General features: G+C 45.3%; 1 protein-coding gene across 1 annotated transcript; it reads right to left on the reverse strand.

Annotated features, from left to right (window-relative positions):
• Nucleotides 1-853: 853 nt before the first annotated feature.
• Nucleotides 854-11,874, reverse strand: GDAP1 (ganglioside induced differentiation associated protein 1). The gene is made up of 6 exons (XM_083187309.1): nt 11,658-11,874; nt 8,336-8,528; nt 7,568-7,741; nt 3,899-3,993; nt 2,242-2,356; nt 854-1,426 (listed from the first exon to the last, which is right to left on the reverse strand). Exons 1-6 carry the CDS (start codon nt 11,739-11,741, stop codon nt 1,041-1,043), a joined length of 1,047 nt encoding a protein of 348 aa, XP_083043435.1. The 5' UTR covers nt 11,742-11,874; the 3' UTR covers nt 854-1,040.
• Nucleotides 11,875-20,472: the final 8,598 nt, after the last annotated feature.

Consider the following 20,472-nt stretch of genomic DNA (forward strand, 5'->3'; position numbering starts at 1 on the left):
CCCATTGGAACAGCCTGTGGCCCTGCAGGGATGTGTACTCTCCTAGCAGAAAATAGGCTGGGCTGCCTGTGACACCAAAAAGCAGGACACATGCTGCCAGATGTAGGCCTGTGCCCAGTGCCCACCATAGCCTGTGCCCAGAGATAAAGTACCGCTCCTGGGGGCACAAAGGCAGGAGAAGAGGCCTGCAATCTCCCTGACCTCACTCCCCTCCTCTTCCTCCCTTACCTAAGGCAGATCCTGCGTCCGGGCTCTGGCAAGTCGCCCAGAGGTTCGTTACCGTGTTGCGGTGTGAACGGGTTAAACGGGTCGAGCGACCCGATTCCCGTTCACACTATGGAGGAGGCAGCACTTGGAGCAGCGCCAGCTTTAAGCGCTATATATATCTAGATAGATAGATAGATAGATAGATAGATAGATAGATAGATAGATAGATAGATAGATATTTAATATACTGTATATGGTTAGCCAAAAAGCTAACAATAACAAATGGGATATTTTGTAAGGAGTGGCTAGGATGTGTCAGAGAAGTTTTCCATACGTATTAGATAAGCGCCTAGACTTGAGGGCAGCAAAATCAAAAAGTAGAAAGATCTCAAAGTCCAATCTCTTACTGTGTTAGAATTGCCCCTTTATTTAGAATCATTGAATCAAATGATGTCATGCCTTATCTAGTTGTCTCTGTGCATAGCGCTGATTGTCCAAATCAATATCTCTCACTCTACACAAAGGGACATGTCTGAGATACATGCCTACCCATTACCAGTGACATGCAGAACAATGGAGGGCAGGGGGGTTGCTTAAGTGACTGCAACATTAAAGTGATGACACCATAGAAGAAAAAGCCGCAACAGATCAGTAATCCCTTTATTGTGGTGGAATGTGCAGACATCACAGGATGTTTGAGGGACGTGTATGTCAGGAATGATTACGGTTCTGCCAGCTAGGTTTTTTGCCTTAATATCCTCTTATATGAATCTGTTTTTACAATATACTATCTAACAATTATCATACTAACCACAATTTATTTTTACAGTGAACTAAAAAAAGTATTTTGACTTAAAGGACAAGAAGACGTTAAACAGTCTTTTTCTAACGCACATGAAACAAATGTATCCTGTCCCCGCCAACAGTCCTATCATCAGGCTTGTACCGAGAATAGAAGGGGCTCGTTTTCGGGCCACGCGGAACGCAGTCGGCAATACTGCAGAAATTAAAATATTGTTGACGTTTCCAAGAACTTGATTAAAAGTCTTTCTTTGTAGGATGCGTTCGTAATACGCCTCCAAATTAGGACGCTTTCCATTCCCCCAGTTTCTCCTGGCAAATCCGAGAAACTTCAATCGGTGGAGAGTGACGGCTAATGACACGTCTGCCAGGCTGAAGAACTGTCCACACAGCCAGGACTCACCGCCGGCACCTTCCTCTGTGTACAACAGAAAAAATAAAGTTAATTGAGAGCCTGTTTTTTTTCTGCAGATGACTTTTAATAACTTAAAGAGAACTTGTAACTAGGAATGGCCATCGACCATCGATGATTCGAAATCAGCAATGATTTATGGCCGATGTTGAATACTTTTGCCATCGATGGGGAAGAACCAGATGGTTTTCCTCCATCGATGGCACAGCAAAACCGATGTTTTGCTTTTTTTTTTTTTTTTACGTTCCGGGACACAGCATAGCTCCGCCCCCGACACCCATGAAGCCCCGCCCATGTTTTGATTGGCCCACAGGCCAATCAATCAAACATAATGGATGATCATCAATAAGTAAAACTATCAATGGTCATCCATTGCATGTTTTACACTTTTAATGGCCAGTTGCACTTTTGCCATCGATGGCCATCATCGATGGCAAAGGCAACGATGGCCATCACTACTTGTAACCAGATTCTACATTGTCATTGCCTAGCTAAACTGCATAGTGCATGTGACATGGTGACCTTTTTCTAATGGGCAAAACCATATCAAATATGTCCTTTCCATGGCTGGTTCCATCTTCAGTTCACAGCAGTTCTCCATGAGCGACTATCAGATGCTATTCCAGATCAGATCTGGACAAATAGACTCTCCAGCTACACATCCCAGCATGCCCTGCCCCAGTTTTAGCATTCCCCAATAGCAAAACTGTGGCAGGGCACAATGGCAGGAGAGCCACTGTTTGGCCAGGTCTGTTCTCTATGTTTTCTTAGTTTATTTATTACACTTTTATATATAACACATTAAGAATTAAATTAAAGACCTGGTGTTTCTTCACTTCGTCTCTGTAATTCAGTTTCAACTTGATCCAGGACTTTTTCCAACTCATCAAGTATTTTCTTCAAGTACTTTATGTTATCATGCTCCATCAGTTTAGTCTATAAAGACACAAGTTACCAGCACACTATCAACATAGCTGAAAATGATCAGAAAAGGAATGCTAAGAAATCATGATTTTACATTTACAAGACAATATTCATACCCTATGTGATATCACTGTCAGTATTTTTGTGCCACACGTGGTCAGATGACAGGTCCTGTGCCAATACAGTGAGTGTAAAGTGGCAAGATGACAGGTTCTGTACCAGTACAGTGAGTGTATATTGGCCAGATTACAGTGCCTATGCCAGTACAGTGAGTGTATAGTGGGCAGATTACAGGCCCTATGCCAGTACAGTGAGTGTATAGTGGCCACCTGTGAGGTTCTGTACCAGTACAGTGAGTGAATATTGGCCAGATGACAGTTCCTATGCCAGTACAGTGAGTGTATATTGGCCAGATTACAGTGACTATGCCAGTACAGTGAGTGTATAGTGGGCAGATGGCAGGTTCTGTACCAGTACAGTGATTGTATATTGGCCAGATTACAGCTCCTATGCCAGTACAGTGAGTGTATATTGGCCAGATTACAGCTCCTATGCCAGTACAGTGAGTGTATATTGGCCAGATTACAGTTCCTATGCCAGTACAGTGAGTGAATATTGGCCAGATTACAGCTCCTATGCCAGTACAGTGAGTGAATATTGGCCAGATGACAGCTCCTATGCCAGTACAGTGAGTGTATATTGGCCAGATTACAGTTCCTATGCCAGTACAGTGAGTGTATATTGGCCAGATTACAGCTCCTATGCCAGTACAGTGAGTGTATATTGGCCAGATTACAGTTCCTATGCCAGTACAGTGAGTGTATATTGACCAGATGACAGCTCCTATGCCAGTACAGTGAGTGTATATTGGCCAGATTACAGCTCCTATGCCAGTACAGTGAGTGTATATTGGCCAGATTACAGTGACTATGCCGGTACAGTGAGAGTATGTTGTCCAGATTACAGCTCCTATGCCAGTACAGTCAGAGTTTTGTGCATAGTTGCCTCATTAGTCTAGCAATCTCCCTCATTTCACCTAGCCCACATTACAGTGTTACATTTTTGGGTAAAAAATATATAGATACATTTACATTGACTCATCAGCACCATTTCCCAGCACTTTAGCAAGTACTGTATAGTATCTCTTACTAACTGCTCGGTGGATCCTCTACATTTAGATCTAAGTCATTTTAAAAGATTCCTCTCTGATGTAGAAGTACACACCCACGCTTCTAGGTGCCACGTTCACAATCTCTTTTCACAATCTCTCCATATATGGAACTAGGCATGCCCTTTAAGTGGAGCATGACACGCCCCCTCAATGGGGCCCTGTGCAATATTCTACTATCAACTATAATCTCCCTGAAACTAGTTTTCAAAAGTAGGCAAGTATGGTTTTGTGGCAAGTTTAAAGGTCCTGTGACAGTACAGTGGGAATGTATCCGATGTTTTCTAGTCCTGGGAAAGTGTGGCACTTACATTTCCTGTTATAGTATGTCAGGATTTTACAATTCAATTTTCATCTCCAATGTACATAAAATGTGATTACCTTACCTTTAGGCGTTTTTGTTTTGCAATGTAAGCATCCTCAAGATCTGGATTTTCTTCAGCAAGTTTTTTAAGCTCAGATTCTGTACTGCCTATCTGAGCTGGAGGGCAGGAGAGACAAATACATTCAGTATAGAAATAAATGACCAATGATTAATGTAAAACTGAATTCGGTACTTATGTAGTATCTGGGCTGCCGATTTCTAAATCGGGTCGGATCGGGAGATCGCATCGCATCGCATGCGACCATGCGATTCGATGCGATGCGATGCGATGACCCGATTTTTCCATAGGAATCAATGTTAAAATGGACTGAGTCCATTTTAACATGGAATTCAATGGGAAAAATGGGTCCTTTTCATACCCCTACTATCCAAGTGGGCATGGAGTTGGATATAAACCTGTGGCGAGCGTAGCGAGCCACCGAGCCCGAAGCGTGGCGAGCGAAGCGAGCCCCGCGAGGGGACGAATACCGTCCCCTCGCGGGGCTCGCTTCGCTCGCCACGCTTCGGGCTCGGTGGCTCGCTACGCTCGCCACAGGTTTATATCCAACTCCATGCCCACTTGGATAGTAGGGGTATGAAAAGGACCCATTTTTCCATAGGAATCATTTTAACATTGATTCCTATGGAAAAATCGGGTCATCGCATCCGATATCGGATGCGATGCGATGCGATGCGATATCGCATCGCATCGCATCTGATTGTATGCCTTAACTTAAGGCATACAATCAAAAAATCGGCAGCCCAGATACTACATAAGTACCCTGAATTCTGGTCTGTTCAAAAAAAAATTATCCCCCGAAGTGAGAATGTACATCTAATCATTGGGCTGTTATCTGCTCATATGTGTGCCACCGTCTGTCTACATAACAAAGACTGGGATAAAGCTTAGGGAAAGCATTGAACCCCCCCACCCCACCCGCTCTTACAGCTTGCAGACACAATATTGTATACCTATTGCTGCATTTGCCCAACTGCTCAATAAGTAGCCAAAACAGTTATATTCCTCATTTCATACTGAGGGGGAAATTTACTAAGATAAATTCGTGAACATTTTTTTTTATTTTTATACGAAAATACAATTTTTTCGGGCGTTTAAGTATTTTTGGCATTTACTATGTCAAAAAAAGAATTTTCGTATTGGTATTGATGGGACATTCGTATACGAAAGAATACACCATCGATACAATACGACAGAAATCACCATTCAAAAGAATGGGGGTTCCTGATTTACTAAGCGGTCGTATTGAAAAGAGATTTGGCCGTATTGAGAGATTTGGTGAGAAATCTCCAGTTTTTTTAAAGCGGAAATCATTTACACTGCAAAACCACACTGGTTTTGCAGTGTAAATGATTGCCACTTTAAAAAAACTGGAGATTTCTCACCAAATCTCTCACTTTCTGATTCTCTCATCCTATTACATTTCACCCCAAGTATCGGAAGGAACCTTCTATTTACAGCTCAGGAGAACCTCAAAGGCTGCCTTGTGGTACTGAGAGGCTCCTGGCTTCCCATGATGATAAGGGCACCAGACAGGGGACACACATGATGGTGAGGGCACCAGGCAAGGGACACACACATGATGCTAAGGGCACCAGGCAAGGGACATTCACATAATGATAAGGGCACCAGGCAAGGGACACACACATGATGGTGGGGTGTGGGTTGTTAGGTCTACACCAACTAGGTCGACAAGCATTGGGTCAACAGCACTAGGTCAACAAGCAGCAAGGTCGACACGGGTCTATGTCGACATGGGGCATTGTCGACATGTGTCTAGGTCGACACAAGCATTAGGTCGACATGGGCATGGTTGACAGTCAAAAGGTCGACATGGGGTTTTTCACTATTTTTTTACCCGAATGTCAACACAGTCAACATGGACACAGTTTGAAGTGCACCGCATCGCACGCGATGCTTAAGGCATGGTGCTTCACTACGCTCGGCACACTATTTTGTTCTCCCACCACGCCCTAGTAGATGGTAGGGCGTGAAATACCACCTGTCGGCACATGTCGGCTCTAAAAACAGTGAAAACCCCACGTCAACCTTTTGACTGTCGACCTAGCCCATGTCGACCTAATGCTTGTGTCGACCTAATGACCTGTCGACCTAGACACATGCTGACCTAGACACATGTCGACATTGACCCATGTCGACCTTAACCCACGTCGACCTTGCTGCCTGTCGACCTAGTGGTGTCGACCCAATGCTTGTCGACCTAGTTGGTGTAGACCTAATGCCCGTATCCCTGATGGTGACGGCACCAGGTAAGGGACATTCACATAATGGTAAGGGCACCAGGCAAGGGGTATTCACATGGTTCCAGGCACTTGAGAAAATGTAAGGGCCTACCTAACAGTATTCCAAAGGGATCATCAGAAAGCATGGGTCTTCAAACTGTGGCCCTCCAGATGTTGTGGAACCACATGTCCCAGCATGTCCTGGCAGTTTTGGCATGCTCTTATAGGAAAAAATGTGGCAATGCATGTTGGAACATGTAGTTTCACAACATCTGGAGGGCCACAGTTTGAAGACCCATGCCATAAAGCATCAAGTTTATTTTAGAACAGTATCCCAGCATTTAATCTTCTGACTGTCTGTACTGTACCAACAGTTGGAGCGGCCGCGGATTGTCAAAAAACGGATACAGATTGTTAAAAAATGTGAAAACCCAGCGGCTGCTTATTGACAATGCAGATTCTACTTTAAAAAAAAATGTAATTGGTTGACCTTAAATGAGGTCAGAAACGGCCGCATTGAATAGATGTGTGCCGATATATCGGACTGTTAGATATATCGGCATACACATTGAATACTCTCTAATGCCGTCAATGATTTCCCTTAAACTACTGGACAAACTATATAGTGCGTACACACTGATCCTTTTTACAAACTATATCGTCAGTATCCACATCCAGTATAGCTGTCATTAACAACATCCTCAGATTGGGCTGCATACAGATGGCGCCTCTTATAACCCGTGGGAGCGCATACCTCCCAACATGACCCTCACCAGGAGGGACACAATGCTCTTTTCCAGGACTTTCCTCTTATATCTGATTGCCATTACCTGATTTGAACAGGTTAATTGATAACAAAGCTGTTTCCCCCCAGGTGATGGTAATCATAAATTAAAAGAAAAGTCCAGGGATAGAGCATTGTGTCCCTCCTGGAGAGGGTCATGTTGGGAGGTATGGGAGTGGCACTGTTAACAATATAGGGGTGATTCAGGTTGGTTTGCGAAAGAAAACTCCTGTAATGCAGTAGGGGAAGATGTGACGTGTGCAGAGAGAGTTAGATTTGGGTGAGTTATTTTGTTTCTGTGCAGGGTAAATACTGTCTGTTTTATTCTTACACTGCAATTTAGATTTCAGCTTGAAAACACCCCACCCAAACTCTCTCTGCACATGTTACATCTGCCTCACATGCAGTGCACATGCTTTTGCCCATTAAATAAGAAGTTTGCTTTTGCAAACTAACACGAATCACCCCATTGTGTGTGGACGATAAGCACAAAAATGTCATTCTGACTTGTCATTATCATTCATCTAGTTACAATCGTGTCTAATATGTACACACCTTAACCTAACTCAAAAACTAGCAACGTTATAGGCAGAAAACCAATGACTTTCATCTTATAAATATTGAAGGTCTGAATTATGTACATACTGCGGATTCTTGATGTTGCGTAGGCTGGTATCATGGAGTCTACCGTTAGCTCTGGGTGTAAGATGCAGCCATGAGTATAAGCATCCATGGGCAATGAGTCCAGCAGTTCTCGGTAGTGTTGCACTCTGATAAAGTAGACGCTCCCTTCTTCAGGCACCAGTCGTGGCGTTTTCTCTGCAGAGAACAGGTCCACATGTCAATAAGTATAAAACAACCAGATACAATAGCAAATGATCATACATTAGATGTATGTATATTTTACCTCAGTCATAACACCATTAGAGCAGTGCTCTACCAGATACTTTTACCTGTCTATGGTAATTGGTTTTAGGTTCTAAACTCCACAAGATTCTACATGATGGCATATATTACAGGGTTGCCGACCTTTTCTGTTTCCTCTCAGGGAGAAGCCCGGAGAGGAGACTTCCAGCTGCAGGTCGGGGGGCGGGGCTTTAGCTTTACATCATTAAGCCCCGCCCCCATGATGATAAAACCCCAATTCACAGATGTCCGTGGAGGGGGCGGGGCTAAAATGGTGCGATTTTAGCTCCGCCCCCTCCTCTGAGACCCGGGAATTGATGCAATTCAATCCAAAGGTATGGGGGAAGACCCCGCAATCGGGGGTGGCGTGGGGGTCCCCCGGAATCCGGGAGGGCTGCCCACCTTTCCGGGGGGGCCGGGAGGAGGACCCGATTTTCGGGATCCTCCCAGTAATTCCGGGAGGGTCGGCAACCCTGATATATTAGGCAAATAAAACAATGGTATTACCAGCTGTAAATGTCTGCTCCAGATGATCTATAATCTGTGTGGCCTCACAGATAATATTCTCTCCATGAACAAGAACTGGAACTTCTCCCGAGGGGTTAAGCCGCATAAACCAGGGCTCATTGTGCTCGCTCAGAGGGAGACTCACATCATGCTCTTCACACTTCAGAGACTTCTCTGCTATGACCAGCCGTACCTAGCAATGAGAACAAAAAGAAGGGACTTTAGGTATATCACAGACACTGGTATTAACCCTTTAACAACGTTGCTGTGAGAGATCCTCAAAATATCTGCTAAAAATGCCGGCGCCGCTCACAGCGACTGTTCCTTTTTTGGGTGCAATGTTTAACTAAACTTCAATTGATAGATTTGGCTGTATTTGTATTTATTTATACTAAAAGAACAGTCGCTGTGAGCGGCGCTGACATTTTTACTGGATATTTTGAGGATCGCTCAGAGCAATGTTGGCACTCAAAGGGTTAAATGTCACAATTACTTCTCAGATATTTTTTAAACACACGCGTAGTCTGTATGCTCAGTATCATTAATGGTGGGTGGTCCACGCATTGATAATGAGCCCCCGCCATCTGAACATGCAGGTTCAATTTTGGCTATGACCTGCATGTTAAGTCCCGGTGACGTCACTGAATAATATCGGTAATGATATTGTTCAGTATGTACGCACTATATCGTCCACCTATGCCGCAGATCATTTAGTGTGTACGGGGCGTTACATATACATCACAATCTACCTAACGGTCTGTGGTCACTGTGTAGACAATGTCTAGTTCAACAGTCTCTAGGTCGACCACTAATGGTCCACAGTGACTAGGTCAACACTTTGAACATTTTGTCAATGTTGACCTTAGGTATGTCGACCATTTCAAGGTGTTGGCTTAGTCACTGTCAACCATTCGCTGGAAGTGGCAAAACTGCATTGCTAGCATACACTGGGGATTGTGTCATTTGCACGTGTGTGCGACTGAGTCTGCAACTCTGTAAGTTTCTTAAAGAAATGCCTGTGAAACTGATGTTGCAGCCTCGTGTCACTTGTACACCTTGGGCTCATACTTCCCAACATTTATAGGTTCCCATGTAGGATTACTGGACGCGGCCCTGCCACATTCCCGCAGAAATGGGAGTGGCCTCTGTGAAGTGGGCATGGCTTTGTGCAGGGACGTAACTACCATAGGTGCAAGGGGTGCAGCTGCTATGGGGCCCAGAGCTGAAGGGGGCCCATCTTTACTGTCTAAATAATATGTTTCACATACATTTATCACCATTAGTTGGTAAATGGGGGGCCCTTGAAAGCTTTGCAATGGGGCCTACAGATATCCAGTTACGCCCCTGGCTTTGTGGCAATACCACGATTGCGAGGTCACACCCCTTTTTGTCACTGTTTGGGGCATGGGCCATGCTCCCTGTCATCCTGCCTCTGTGAATATTTACTGCTGCACTGCTAAGCAGAGCAGGGATGGGGAGGGGAACTCCGAACTGCAACCCCCACCCCCACCATGGGACACTGCTGGCCATGGGACAGTCCCACAAAAACGGGACTGATCCATGAAAATCGCAACAGTTGGGAGGTATGAGACTAAGATGAAAAATGTAAAGGAAAATACACTGAGCATTTGCTGCTTATTCCAAATGCTCAGTGTATGAGGACACGTCCTCATATATTACACTGCAATAATACTGTACCCCACCTGTTCCTCACCCAGTGTCACCACTACCTTTATTAAACAAACTTTTATATTTCTTGTGCAATACTGGCCAGGTAAGCACTGTGTATAGACTAACTATGGGGCCAATTCATCCACGTCGACGATGGTGGGGGTCTGCACATGCGTAGCCGTTCGTGCGCATTTGCAAACCCCCGGAACAAACACCTTCAGTGAGTTTTACACTCGCCAGGGCATTTGCTAAATTATGGGCAGGCAGGGGGAAACGCTGGGCGGACACCTGTGAACACAGCTGTGCCCGTGCCTGCTTGGTTTGCGCGGCTGACATCACATGACCTCAGCACCTGCCCCCATCATGTGCAGGATAACAGTAAGTATAGACCTTCTTTTATCTGCGAAGGGAGGAAAAATCATTCAACTGTGAGCAACCATCAAATGATGTTCACGCCGTGCGGCCGCGTGCGAGCGGTTGTGTAAGCGTACACTATCACTCGTATCGTGTCGCTGAGATCCGGTCGGCGGGGGCAGTGTGCGTCCGGTATATACGCAGTCTAGCGAGCAAGTCTGAATTACCCCCTTAACTATGAGTGTGGGACGCTATTTATATTTCTTTTTAAATACAGCACTTTTTGTATTTAATGATATATTTTACTTAGAGTGCAACTTAAAACTTTTGAAACTGGTATGTGGGGTATGGGTAAAAACCGGAACCGGACGTAACCCCCAAATGCCGCACTGGACTGGCTCCATTCATTAATCTCTGTTATTTTGGAGCTTGTAGTGTCCGGTCTGGGGGGTGTCTGTACAGGGGTGTCCCATCCAGTGGGGCTGTCACCAGGGAGAGGAGGAGGGAGAGATAAGCCTGCCTGTAGGGTCTGGGGATAACGTAAAAACCGGAACGGTCTGAACCATACAGGAGGGATTTAATCTCCACTTCCCCATATCCCTAGGGAAAGTTATCACAGGCATCCCTCAGACAGGACACTCTCTGCACTGGACACTACCAGCTCCAGAATGCAGAGTTTGATGTCTGGTCTGATTCCGGATATTACTTAATCCCTGGTAAAATATGTGTCTGCCAGCTCAGAACAGGAGTCACACTGAGGGCCTATCGCAGCATCTATATGGCACAGTAATGAAAACTGTAAAAAATGTACCCTCTACACCCCAATACCTATACCTTTTACAGTATCTTGTGTTGCTCAACAAAACTAGGTGCACTGACTCAATATACGGTACCATATTGCTCTGTAAACCTATGCATTATTATAGGTTATATCTACAACACTACCTCAAATGGATGCAGACAGCATGAGGCCCAGTGTGATGCTAGCTGATTTAGACAGATGGATAGATAGATAGATAGATAGATAGATAGATAGATAGATAGATAGATAGATAGATAGATAGATAGATAGATAGATAGATTAGGGCTGGTGGAATAACCATTGGATCCTGCATACATTAGATTGCCTGGGGGCAGCCCACCACAACACTATGCTATTGCTGTGTGCCCCTACACCCGGCATTGCAGTGACGCAGTACGGTCCCTTACAAGGAAAGCTTGCAGCAAGGGCCACACCTAGCACAGAGGCCGGGCGCACGGAGCTGTCCAGGTGCTGATGCCGCCGGGCCGCACTCACCCTCTGGGAGGTGAAGGAGTGGGTCCAGTGGTAAAGGATGAGCTTGTCCCCCGCGGCCGGCCTGAGCTCGGTGTGCTCGCTCATCTCTGCTGCTGCCCGGGTGCAGTGGGGAGACGCTGGGCTGCGGGCGGCTGGCGGCAGCAGGGCATTGTGGGAGAGCAGCAGCACGTCTCTGTACAGCGAGCACGGTGCTGAGGATGTTATCCTGCACTGCTGCTCTCTAGCATCACTCTCATGTATATATGTGTGTGTTACATTACCTTACCACCATGTGTGATCCATCCACTGCATACTGTACATATATAGTATCTACTGTATATATCAATTGTATATATATCTGCTTTATCTATCAATGTGTTATCTATCTTCTTCCTCTATCAATTGTATCTCTCTGTTCGTCTATCTACTATCATCTATCTCAGTGGCATAAGTCTGTCCCAGTTGCCAGGAGGCAAGATAAATATTGGTGCCCCTTACCTACAAACAGACACACACAAAATGGTACTTCTTCATCTATGCCAGTTACGTTAGCCGCTACTTAACCGCTACGTAAGCAGCACCATTGTCCCCTCGCAGGCTCGCTTCACTCGCCACGTTTAGGGCTCAGTGGCTTTCTCCGCTCAGCTTTGCTTGCCACAACTTTACTAAAGTTAATAGTTGGTGGCATGGACACAGGAGGGTAGCGTGAATCCAGAGTGGTGGCGTGGACCCAGGGTGGTGGTGTTAAATAAGTACCGTAGCGTAAGCGGTGGCCGCAAAGATGAGGAAGTGCCCACAAAACCTTATATAAATTTATATATGCCTGTGTGCAGTACTATTTTTCTAGAGAAATAGGTCCAGGAACTCCGGGACTCGGGTGGGTCGAGGAGATTAAAAAAAATAGAGAGAGCGAGGGAGAGAAAGAGAGAAATGAAGGCACTCATAGGGGACTTTAATATAAAACTTATCTAATTAAAAGTACATTTTGGCCCAGAACAGGTTCAGGAACCCAGTTCCTGATGATGTGATATTAGAGGTGCAGGAACTGAGTTCCTGCCGAAAAATAGCACTGCCTGTGTGTATGTGTGTAATGTATCTGCTTCTAGTGGAACAGTACATGGGTTTTAACACAGGGTGTGACACTATGTTTAGAATAAAGAAAGAAGTGACGTCCATTGTCCTACTAGGACGGGGACTCATCCACAGAAGCAATATTGAGGAGAGTAGAGGTGCCCCCTTGGGAGCAGGAGCCCGACAGCAGAGGACCCCATTGCCTCCCAGAGTTATGCCTCTGATCTATCTACTGTATTTATATTTTACACACTACTTAAAATTATGCGCACAGCTCCTCCAACATCGACAAAGTTGACATAGAAAAGATGTCAACACAAGCAAAATGAAGACATGTCAATAGTCGACACAGGAAAAGGTCGCCATGTTGGTCTTTCTTTAAAAAAAAACCTTTATCATCCACATAGACAGGGAATGTGAACAGCACAATGGCACAGCAGTAGTGGAGCGAGGAACCCTGCCAAATGCACAGAGAGCATAGTGAGACATATGTGGGGACGCTGTACACTAATTTGGGGCCCATGTGATGAGTTTAACAAATTAACACTATAAAAATTGAAAAACCCATGGCGACCTTTTAATTTGTTGACCATTTTCATGTCAACCTTTTTCTTGTGTCAATCTTTTGTTTATGTTGACCTTTTGCATGTGAACCACTTGGTGTCAGCTTATTGACTTTTGACCTAGACACTCTCAACCTTTTATACCATAACCAGGTTGAGGATGGGGCTATATTTCCCAACTATTATTGACATGATGGCTGACAACTTTCACAATGTTGACATTCTGGCAAAGTTGACATTGAGTCAGTATTGTCATTGTGAATGTCGACATGTCAACATCCTGAATGTCAACATTATGATGTCGACATTCTGAAAGTCAACAAGATATACCACCCGTAGCCCCCACAAGGCAAGGATCCATACTGTGCAACAGGGCTACCACTAGAAGTTGTGGGGCCCAGGACTTATTTCTAGTCCCCCCCCCCCCCCCCCCTCATTTACCGCCCGGCTCTACTGCTGCCAGGTTCTGCAGGGCCACCCACCTTCTGCTGACTTGTAAGCCAATTGGGGCTCATGGCCTGGCAGCCATTCAAGCTCTGATTGGCTCACCAAACAGTGCCTTATTTTAAATGGCCAACAGCGTCTGGAGGGGGAGGAGAAGCCTGCATTTCAGAAGCAGCGGACTTCAGCAGGGGCATCTCAGCGAAGGTAGTTGGGGGGGTGGGTGGTGGACAGAATAAGTGGCTGGGCCTGCAGACACCCCCCTTCCCCGATGGCAGCCCTGCTGTGCAAAACTCCCTCTAATAACCGCAGTACAGTTGCTATAATAATCATATAAAGATATACTAATCCCACCCACCCTAACAGCTACCCCTCCCCAGGATCTTACCTATGCTTGCAGGAAGAGGCTGCATTTGGCCTCCTTACCCCAGAAAACAGCAGAAGGTTTGACAAGGAAAATAATCCGTGTGGGAAACACTTATAGAAAGTATAACCAGTTGGGGCCGATAATGAAGGATTTATAAATCCTAATAACACTTTATGTGTCACGAGTATCACAAATTACAATTGATAATGTTCCCCTAATTGATCAATATTGAGTGTTCTGCAGCAGAAGATCACGTATTAACTTGGAAAGTCTATAATATATATGGGAAATAAATCTTCAGCAAAATATTCTCCTGAGAATCTGCACAAACTATAAAACCTCTCACACTGATCACTTCACCCATATGGATATATGAAATACCTGGATTAAACCACATTTCTGCTGAAAGCTCCAGGCAATTAAGTACCACATAAAAGTTACATAGGTGCAGAGGAATAACATACATTTACAACATAACATCAGTGCAACATTGTTGTAAAGAGAATTCTCTCTGACAAATGTTGTACATAGAATTGGTGAAGTGACAGATTGTACATTTTGGGTATCAACAAATGAAATTATCTCAAGTGAAGTGACTCTATACAGCCACATTTTGGAGAATATAGTCATTGAATTACATTAAATACCACACACAAACGGACAGCTTTATTTTACCTTTTATTACACCTTAATACACTTTATTTTATTTCTCTAAACCCCTGAGGAAGTCCCAGAACATAAGGAAGGGACGAAACCGGTCAGGCTATACACCTCTCCATTCCCGCTGACTTATATCAGATAAGCATGTCTTTTTAAGTCAAATGTACGGGTCCAATTTTTACTGTTTTGTTCCCTATATACGTGTTTGTTTTAAATAAATGTATTTTATGAAACAATATTACGCTATGAGCCTTTCCCTTGGTGGGAGCTTTTTTTGGTTTTAAGGGTCCTGTACTACTCCTGATGGGAAATACATCTGGATAAAGATATTCATAGTGTGAGTTCAGTACCTGTTTTTACAAAAAGTATTTTATCACAGGGTGACCACACGAGTGCTAATTAAATAATAGCCACAAGGTGGCGTTTGTTCACCCTTAATATTTTGTTGCACATGCACAAGCACTTTATTATAAGGAATCACCTTTATTGCACATATATCTACAAATATTTTGTAAACCCCTAATAATCTCCTTCTGGAAATTTCACACGCAATCGAATGCCCCACGCAATCGGCGGAGTCTGAAAATAGAAGGAAGAAGGAGTACCTTGGAGAGAAAGACACCTCTACGTGTGACATTGCCTGAAACATTCTGGTACGCACATAGAAAGCACTTTAAGGATTGCCGTAACACCACTTTGATTGTTCATTTCAACACTAAAGGCGCAGAAGTTTTACCACAAAAAGACTTAATACACTTTATTGCACTTTTTTCAGTATAATTTTAACCATATTTTGCAGCATCCTTTTAATTTGATCATTAAAAAAAGATACATTTTACAATCTTTTCTTGGGACACTATATTGAAAGCAGTTACGTTAAAGAAATGCCGAGACGGCAAAATGAGCCAGCTTTGAGTGCCCCTTGTAGGAATCCTTTTTTCTCTTTTTCTTATTATAAACTGCAGAACATTATCAGTTTTGCCCAGGCAAAGGGAGGTCCCAGCAGTAAGCACAGTTGAGGGGAAGGGGAAGGAAGACAACAGACAGGAGTGTGGGAGCAGTTAGAAGGTACTGGGTGTCAACATTTCAGGTGCTGGAATACACCAATCTGAGAATCGCTGCCTGTAACACCTTACTGATTACCTCAGCGCATGTGGTAAATCAATGCGGTTACTGCCACCAGGGCCGGATTTGTGCCTAGGCCCGTGAGGCACCGGCCTCAGGGCGGCACCAATTAAGGGCGGCAGGCAGGCTGACATTCTGTTAAATGGCACAGCGGGTGGGCAGCGGCGAGTGACGAGCGCCGCCGCCGCAGACATGAATTATCATATGTCGGCGGCAGCGCCGCTCGTCACCCGCCACTGCCCACCCATTCTGCCATGCACATTACATCACCGCTTAGTGGCTGGGTCCGACGGTCCCCCTGCACTTCCGGAAATGGCTCAGGCTCACTGCTGCCGGCTCCCGCCCATGGGCTACTCTACACACACACACAGTCTATTGGCTGCTGTGTATCCAGCAGCTGAGCTGAGAGGCGCGCAGCTGAGAGGCCTGACCCCTAAATTCGCCCCTGACTGCCACCAGTCAGAGTACCAAGTTTTGGGCTTCGTCCAGGGCAAGATGAATAATACAGATTTCTGAACTAAGAAAGGACAAACCATAAACACTTCCGGTGCATGTTATTACCCATATGATGGTATTCACAGTTATGCCCATTCTGCCATCAGAATGAGCTCCTTTGCTACTCTGAGTATGACAGCAAATAGAAATAGCTGTGGCTGCCGGTTCTGTGCGGTGCCATGCGCTGTAATACTCTAGTTACAGTCCGGTGCCAGAGACTATACTAAGGTGGTCAGGAAATCTCCTGGACCTCTCTAGTGAATTTCTTACATAAAAACAGCGTTATTCAAGATACTCTCCTACAGTACAGTATGCTGGTTTTATTCTAATTACCAAAGATTTTTCAGTCTGCATTTTATGTGGTCAATACTATTCGCGAGTTGCGAATCATCACGACACCAGGCGCACTTTATGGCAAGCCGAATTCGCTGAAAAGTGCTTGCACCTCTATAGGGGTGCGAGCAATTTTCAGCGAATTTGGCCCTGTGAAGGGTTCGAGTTAGGGTTAATTCGGGTGCCGTTTTCAGCATTAAAACGGCACCCGAACGGCAACTCGCACCCTTCAGGGTTAATAGGATTGACCCCTATGGATTCCCCTCCTCTCTGCTTGCTCTATAAATTGGAGTACTTCACATCTCAGTTCTAGGCTCTATGCCCTTTTCTATCTAAACGCCTTATCTTGGAAAACGAATCAGCTTGCTCGAGTCTACCCAAATGTATCTATTCTCTCCAGATCTCTTGTCATTGCTAAATGTATTTTTGCGATTTCATAGTGAATGCCATCCTCTTACCTCAGGCTCAGTCTTTCAACAAGTGAAGCTAATAATAATCCAACCAGCAGACAGAAGCTGCCTACCTGGCATTTCTTCTATTCACGGTATATAAAAGATCATTCATGGTGCTTTGTGTGTTTCAAAAACAGAGAAGTCTTCTGCAACATTGGCTAATGAAAAGTTGGGTAAGTGTGTCTACGTGTGTATCAGAGTGTGTGTGCATGTTTGTCTGTGTGTGTGTGTGTGTATGACGCCCCCCACCCACACACACATGCCTCCTCAAGAGAGTGTATTAAGAAGATATGGGTACATAATATGTGAGAGGATTCATACTGGCTAACAGTGTCCTGAAGGGCATTGAGAGAAAAACATCAACGTAAAACCAACATCAATACTGCATAATCAAAATAATGAGCAGTCAAGTTGTTCCGTGTTGATACTGAAATAAATGTCAGAGAAGACACATGGCAGCTTTTCCTGGAATTATCCTACACACTTAGCAACACCCCTGGAATTATCCAGCACACATGTGAGAACTCTTGGAATGATATGGCACACTTAGCAGAAAGCCTAGAATTATATGCAGGGCAGGCGACAGGGGGGGTCAAGGGGTACAAGTGTGATGGGTCCCAGAGATCTGAAGGGCCCCAAAGTTTCCATGCCCCGGTACGGCCACTGCCTGTACTAGCTGGCCTGTCAGTGACCCTAGGGGTCCGGCCATCTACTGTGCACCATCTGTTTTTGGCTAAGTCTGACTGACTCACTGTGTACCATTGCCGTCTACTGTGTGTGTGCCCTGCCACTCGGCGCACAGAGCCATCTATTCTATGTGTGCGCATGGCCTGGGGCCGCAGGCGCACAGCCGTACCCGCCGCTGGTGCTGTGGCCTTAGTCTCTGGCTCCTGTACTTTTACTGCGCATGCGCCTGTTCCGCACTTTGCATATGACCTGCCCTGCCTGCTCATAGTGCTCAGCATTCTTTTGTGAAAATGACAGGCCAGCAGCAGCCGAGCCAGCAGGAAGCAGCAGCCAGGAGCTAAGCCCGCAGGACTGACAACGAGAGAAGTCCGCACCTGAAAACAGGATCTGGAGCAGCGAAAGGTTAAATAAGGCTCATGCAGAAGAGCGTTGTGTGGATTTGGGATTAGGAGGGGGGCCCCAGAAATAACATTGTACAGAGCCCCAAGATTTCTGTTGCCGGCCCTGATTATACGGCAGCACCCCTGCAGTAAAAACAAATGATCTTTTAATTAAATTTAAAGGGCAGCACCCCTGGACTGATAGGGCACACTTATATAGCACCCCTGCAGTAAAAAAAAAAAAAAAAAAACATTATTCTAATGTTCTTTTTGTGTGTCTAGCTATATATCTATCTAGCCCAGCGGTTCTCAAACTGTGGATCCTGACCCCAAAGTGGGTCCCGACTTTCTCAGCATGGGGTCACGACTCCATGTTGCTGACCATCAGGCTGATGACTTTTTAATCTCAGTGATTGAGTCAAGGAGGCTGAAAAATCTGTTGAATTGTCTGTTATTTTAGACTCCTCCCATCAGTTTGTGCCTCCACAATGCTGCCATGTATGTGCTGTCTGCTAACTACACATGTGATGTGATAACCTTCTGCGGTAACTTGCTGGGGTCCTGTAATAATTTTCCTGTAATAATTTTTATTGTCTGATGGGGTCCCAGAGCAAAATAGTTTGAGAACCCCTAATAGCACCATAGCAGCTAGATAGATAGCTAGACACACTTTCAGTAGTTATGTACTCTACTTTTCACAAAAGGAAAGTATATTTATCAGCTATGCTATAATATAATTCTCCACAAGATGTCTCCCTCATCAAATCTGCTTATTCTGAATCTCAAATACATTTAGTTTCTGTTGTGGTGTACTGTAGCTATGGTACTGGTATAAGAAAGTTATATGTATTAAAAAAATTAAATGACAAGTCATACACCATAGACCATACTTGCCTACTTTTGAAAACTAGTTTCAGGGAGATTATAGTTGGTAGTAGATTTTTGCATGACACCTCTCCATTGAGGGGGCGTGTCATGCTCTACCAAAAGGGTATGTCTAGTTCCATATATGGAGAGAGATTGGGGGAGGGAGAGGGAGAGAGATGTGGGAGGGAGAGGGAGGGAGAGAGAGAGGGGTAAGGAGATGTGGAAGAGATAGAGAGGGGGAGGGAGATGGGGAGAGAGAGAGAGAGGGAGAGAGTTGGGGGGGGGAAGATATATAGGGACAGAGGTGGGGAAGAGAGAGAGGAAAGGAGATGGGAAGGGAGGGAGAGAGATGAAGAGGGAGGGAGATGGGGAAGGGAGGTGGGGGAGAGAGAGGGAAGGAGATGGGGGAGGGAGAGAGATAGGGAGGGAGATTGGGGACAGAGGTGGGGGAGAGAGGGAATGAGATGGGGAAGGGAGAGAGATAGGGAGAGAGGAAGGGAGATGGGGGAGGGAGGTGAAGGAGAGAGGGAGAGAGAGAGAGAGAGAGAGAGAGAGAGAGAGAGAGAGAGAAGGAAGTAGATCAGGGGAGGGAGAGACATAGGGAGGGAGGTGGTAAAGGGAGAGAGAGAGACAGAGAGAGGTGGAGAGATGGAGATAATGACAGCTAGAGAGAGTTGGAGGGAGGACCAGAGGGAGGGAGAGGGGGAGAGGAGTAACTGCTAGCAATGTGTACATAGCAGGGGATGCGGTCAGCAGGCTGACAGTGATATGGTTGACAGTCAATCGGTCAACCACTATTGGTGGACAGGCCATAGTTTAACACATGAAAAGGGTTAACATACCTTAGGTCAACCTGGTCAAAAGGTCGACACAAAAAGCCATGAAAAACTAATATTGACCATTTTCATGTTGAGCTTTTCCATGTTGACCTATTGTTGTGCCACCTTGCCGATAGAGTGAAATCCCAACTTGCGACTTAATTTAACCACTTTATGAATGGATGTGTATGGTTACATAACAATTTACAGCCTAGCGAGTATGTCCAAAACACAACATAACAGAATCAACATCGGATGATTTTTAATCTGGGCACTGGTCATTGCAGAGGCGGCCAGCAGCGGCCCCCCCCCCCCCCCCCTCCTCGGCTCCTGGAGCTAGCGCTCCACCAGAGACACCCTGCCCAATGCCCCTTGTTGCAGAGGAGAGAGGTCAGGGGTAGGGAAGAATGGCTGCCACACATGCATGCCCTGTATTGTCACAACTCCCCCCATTAGCCATACACCCTCCCATTACCTGGGCACAGTGAAGCTGTTGCATCCCGGGCTGTACCTAATTTTTTATGAATGAATGAATTAGGTTAAGAACATTTATTTAAATCATATCCAACACGATTTG

Source organism: Crinia signifera, chromosome 5 (genome assembly GCF_055691185.1).
Source record: "Crinia signifera chromosome 5, ASM5569118v1, whole genome shotgun sequence".
NCBI classification, from domain to species: Eukaryota; Metazoa; Chordata; class Amphibia; order Anura; family Myobatrachidae; genus Crinia; species Crinia signifera.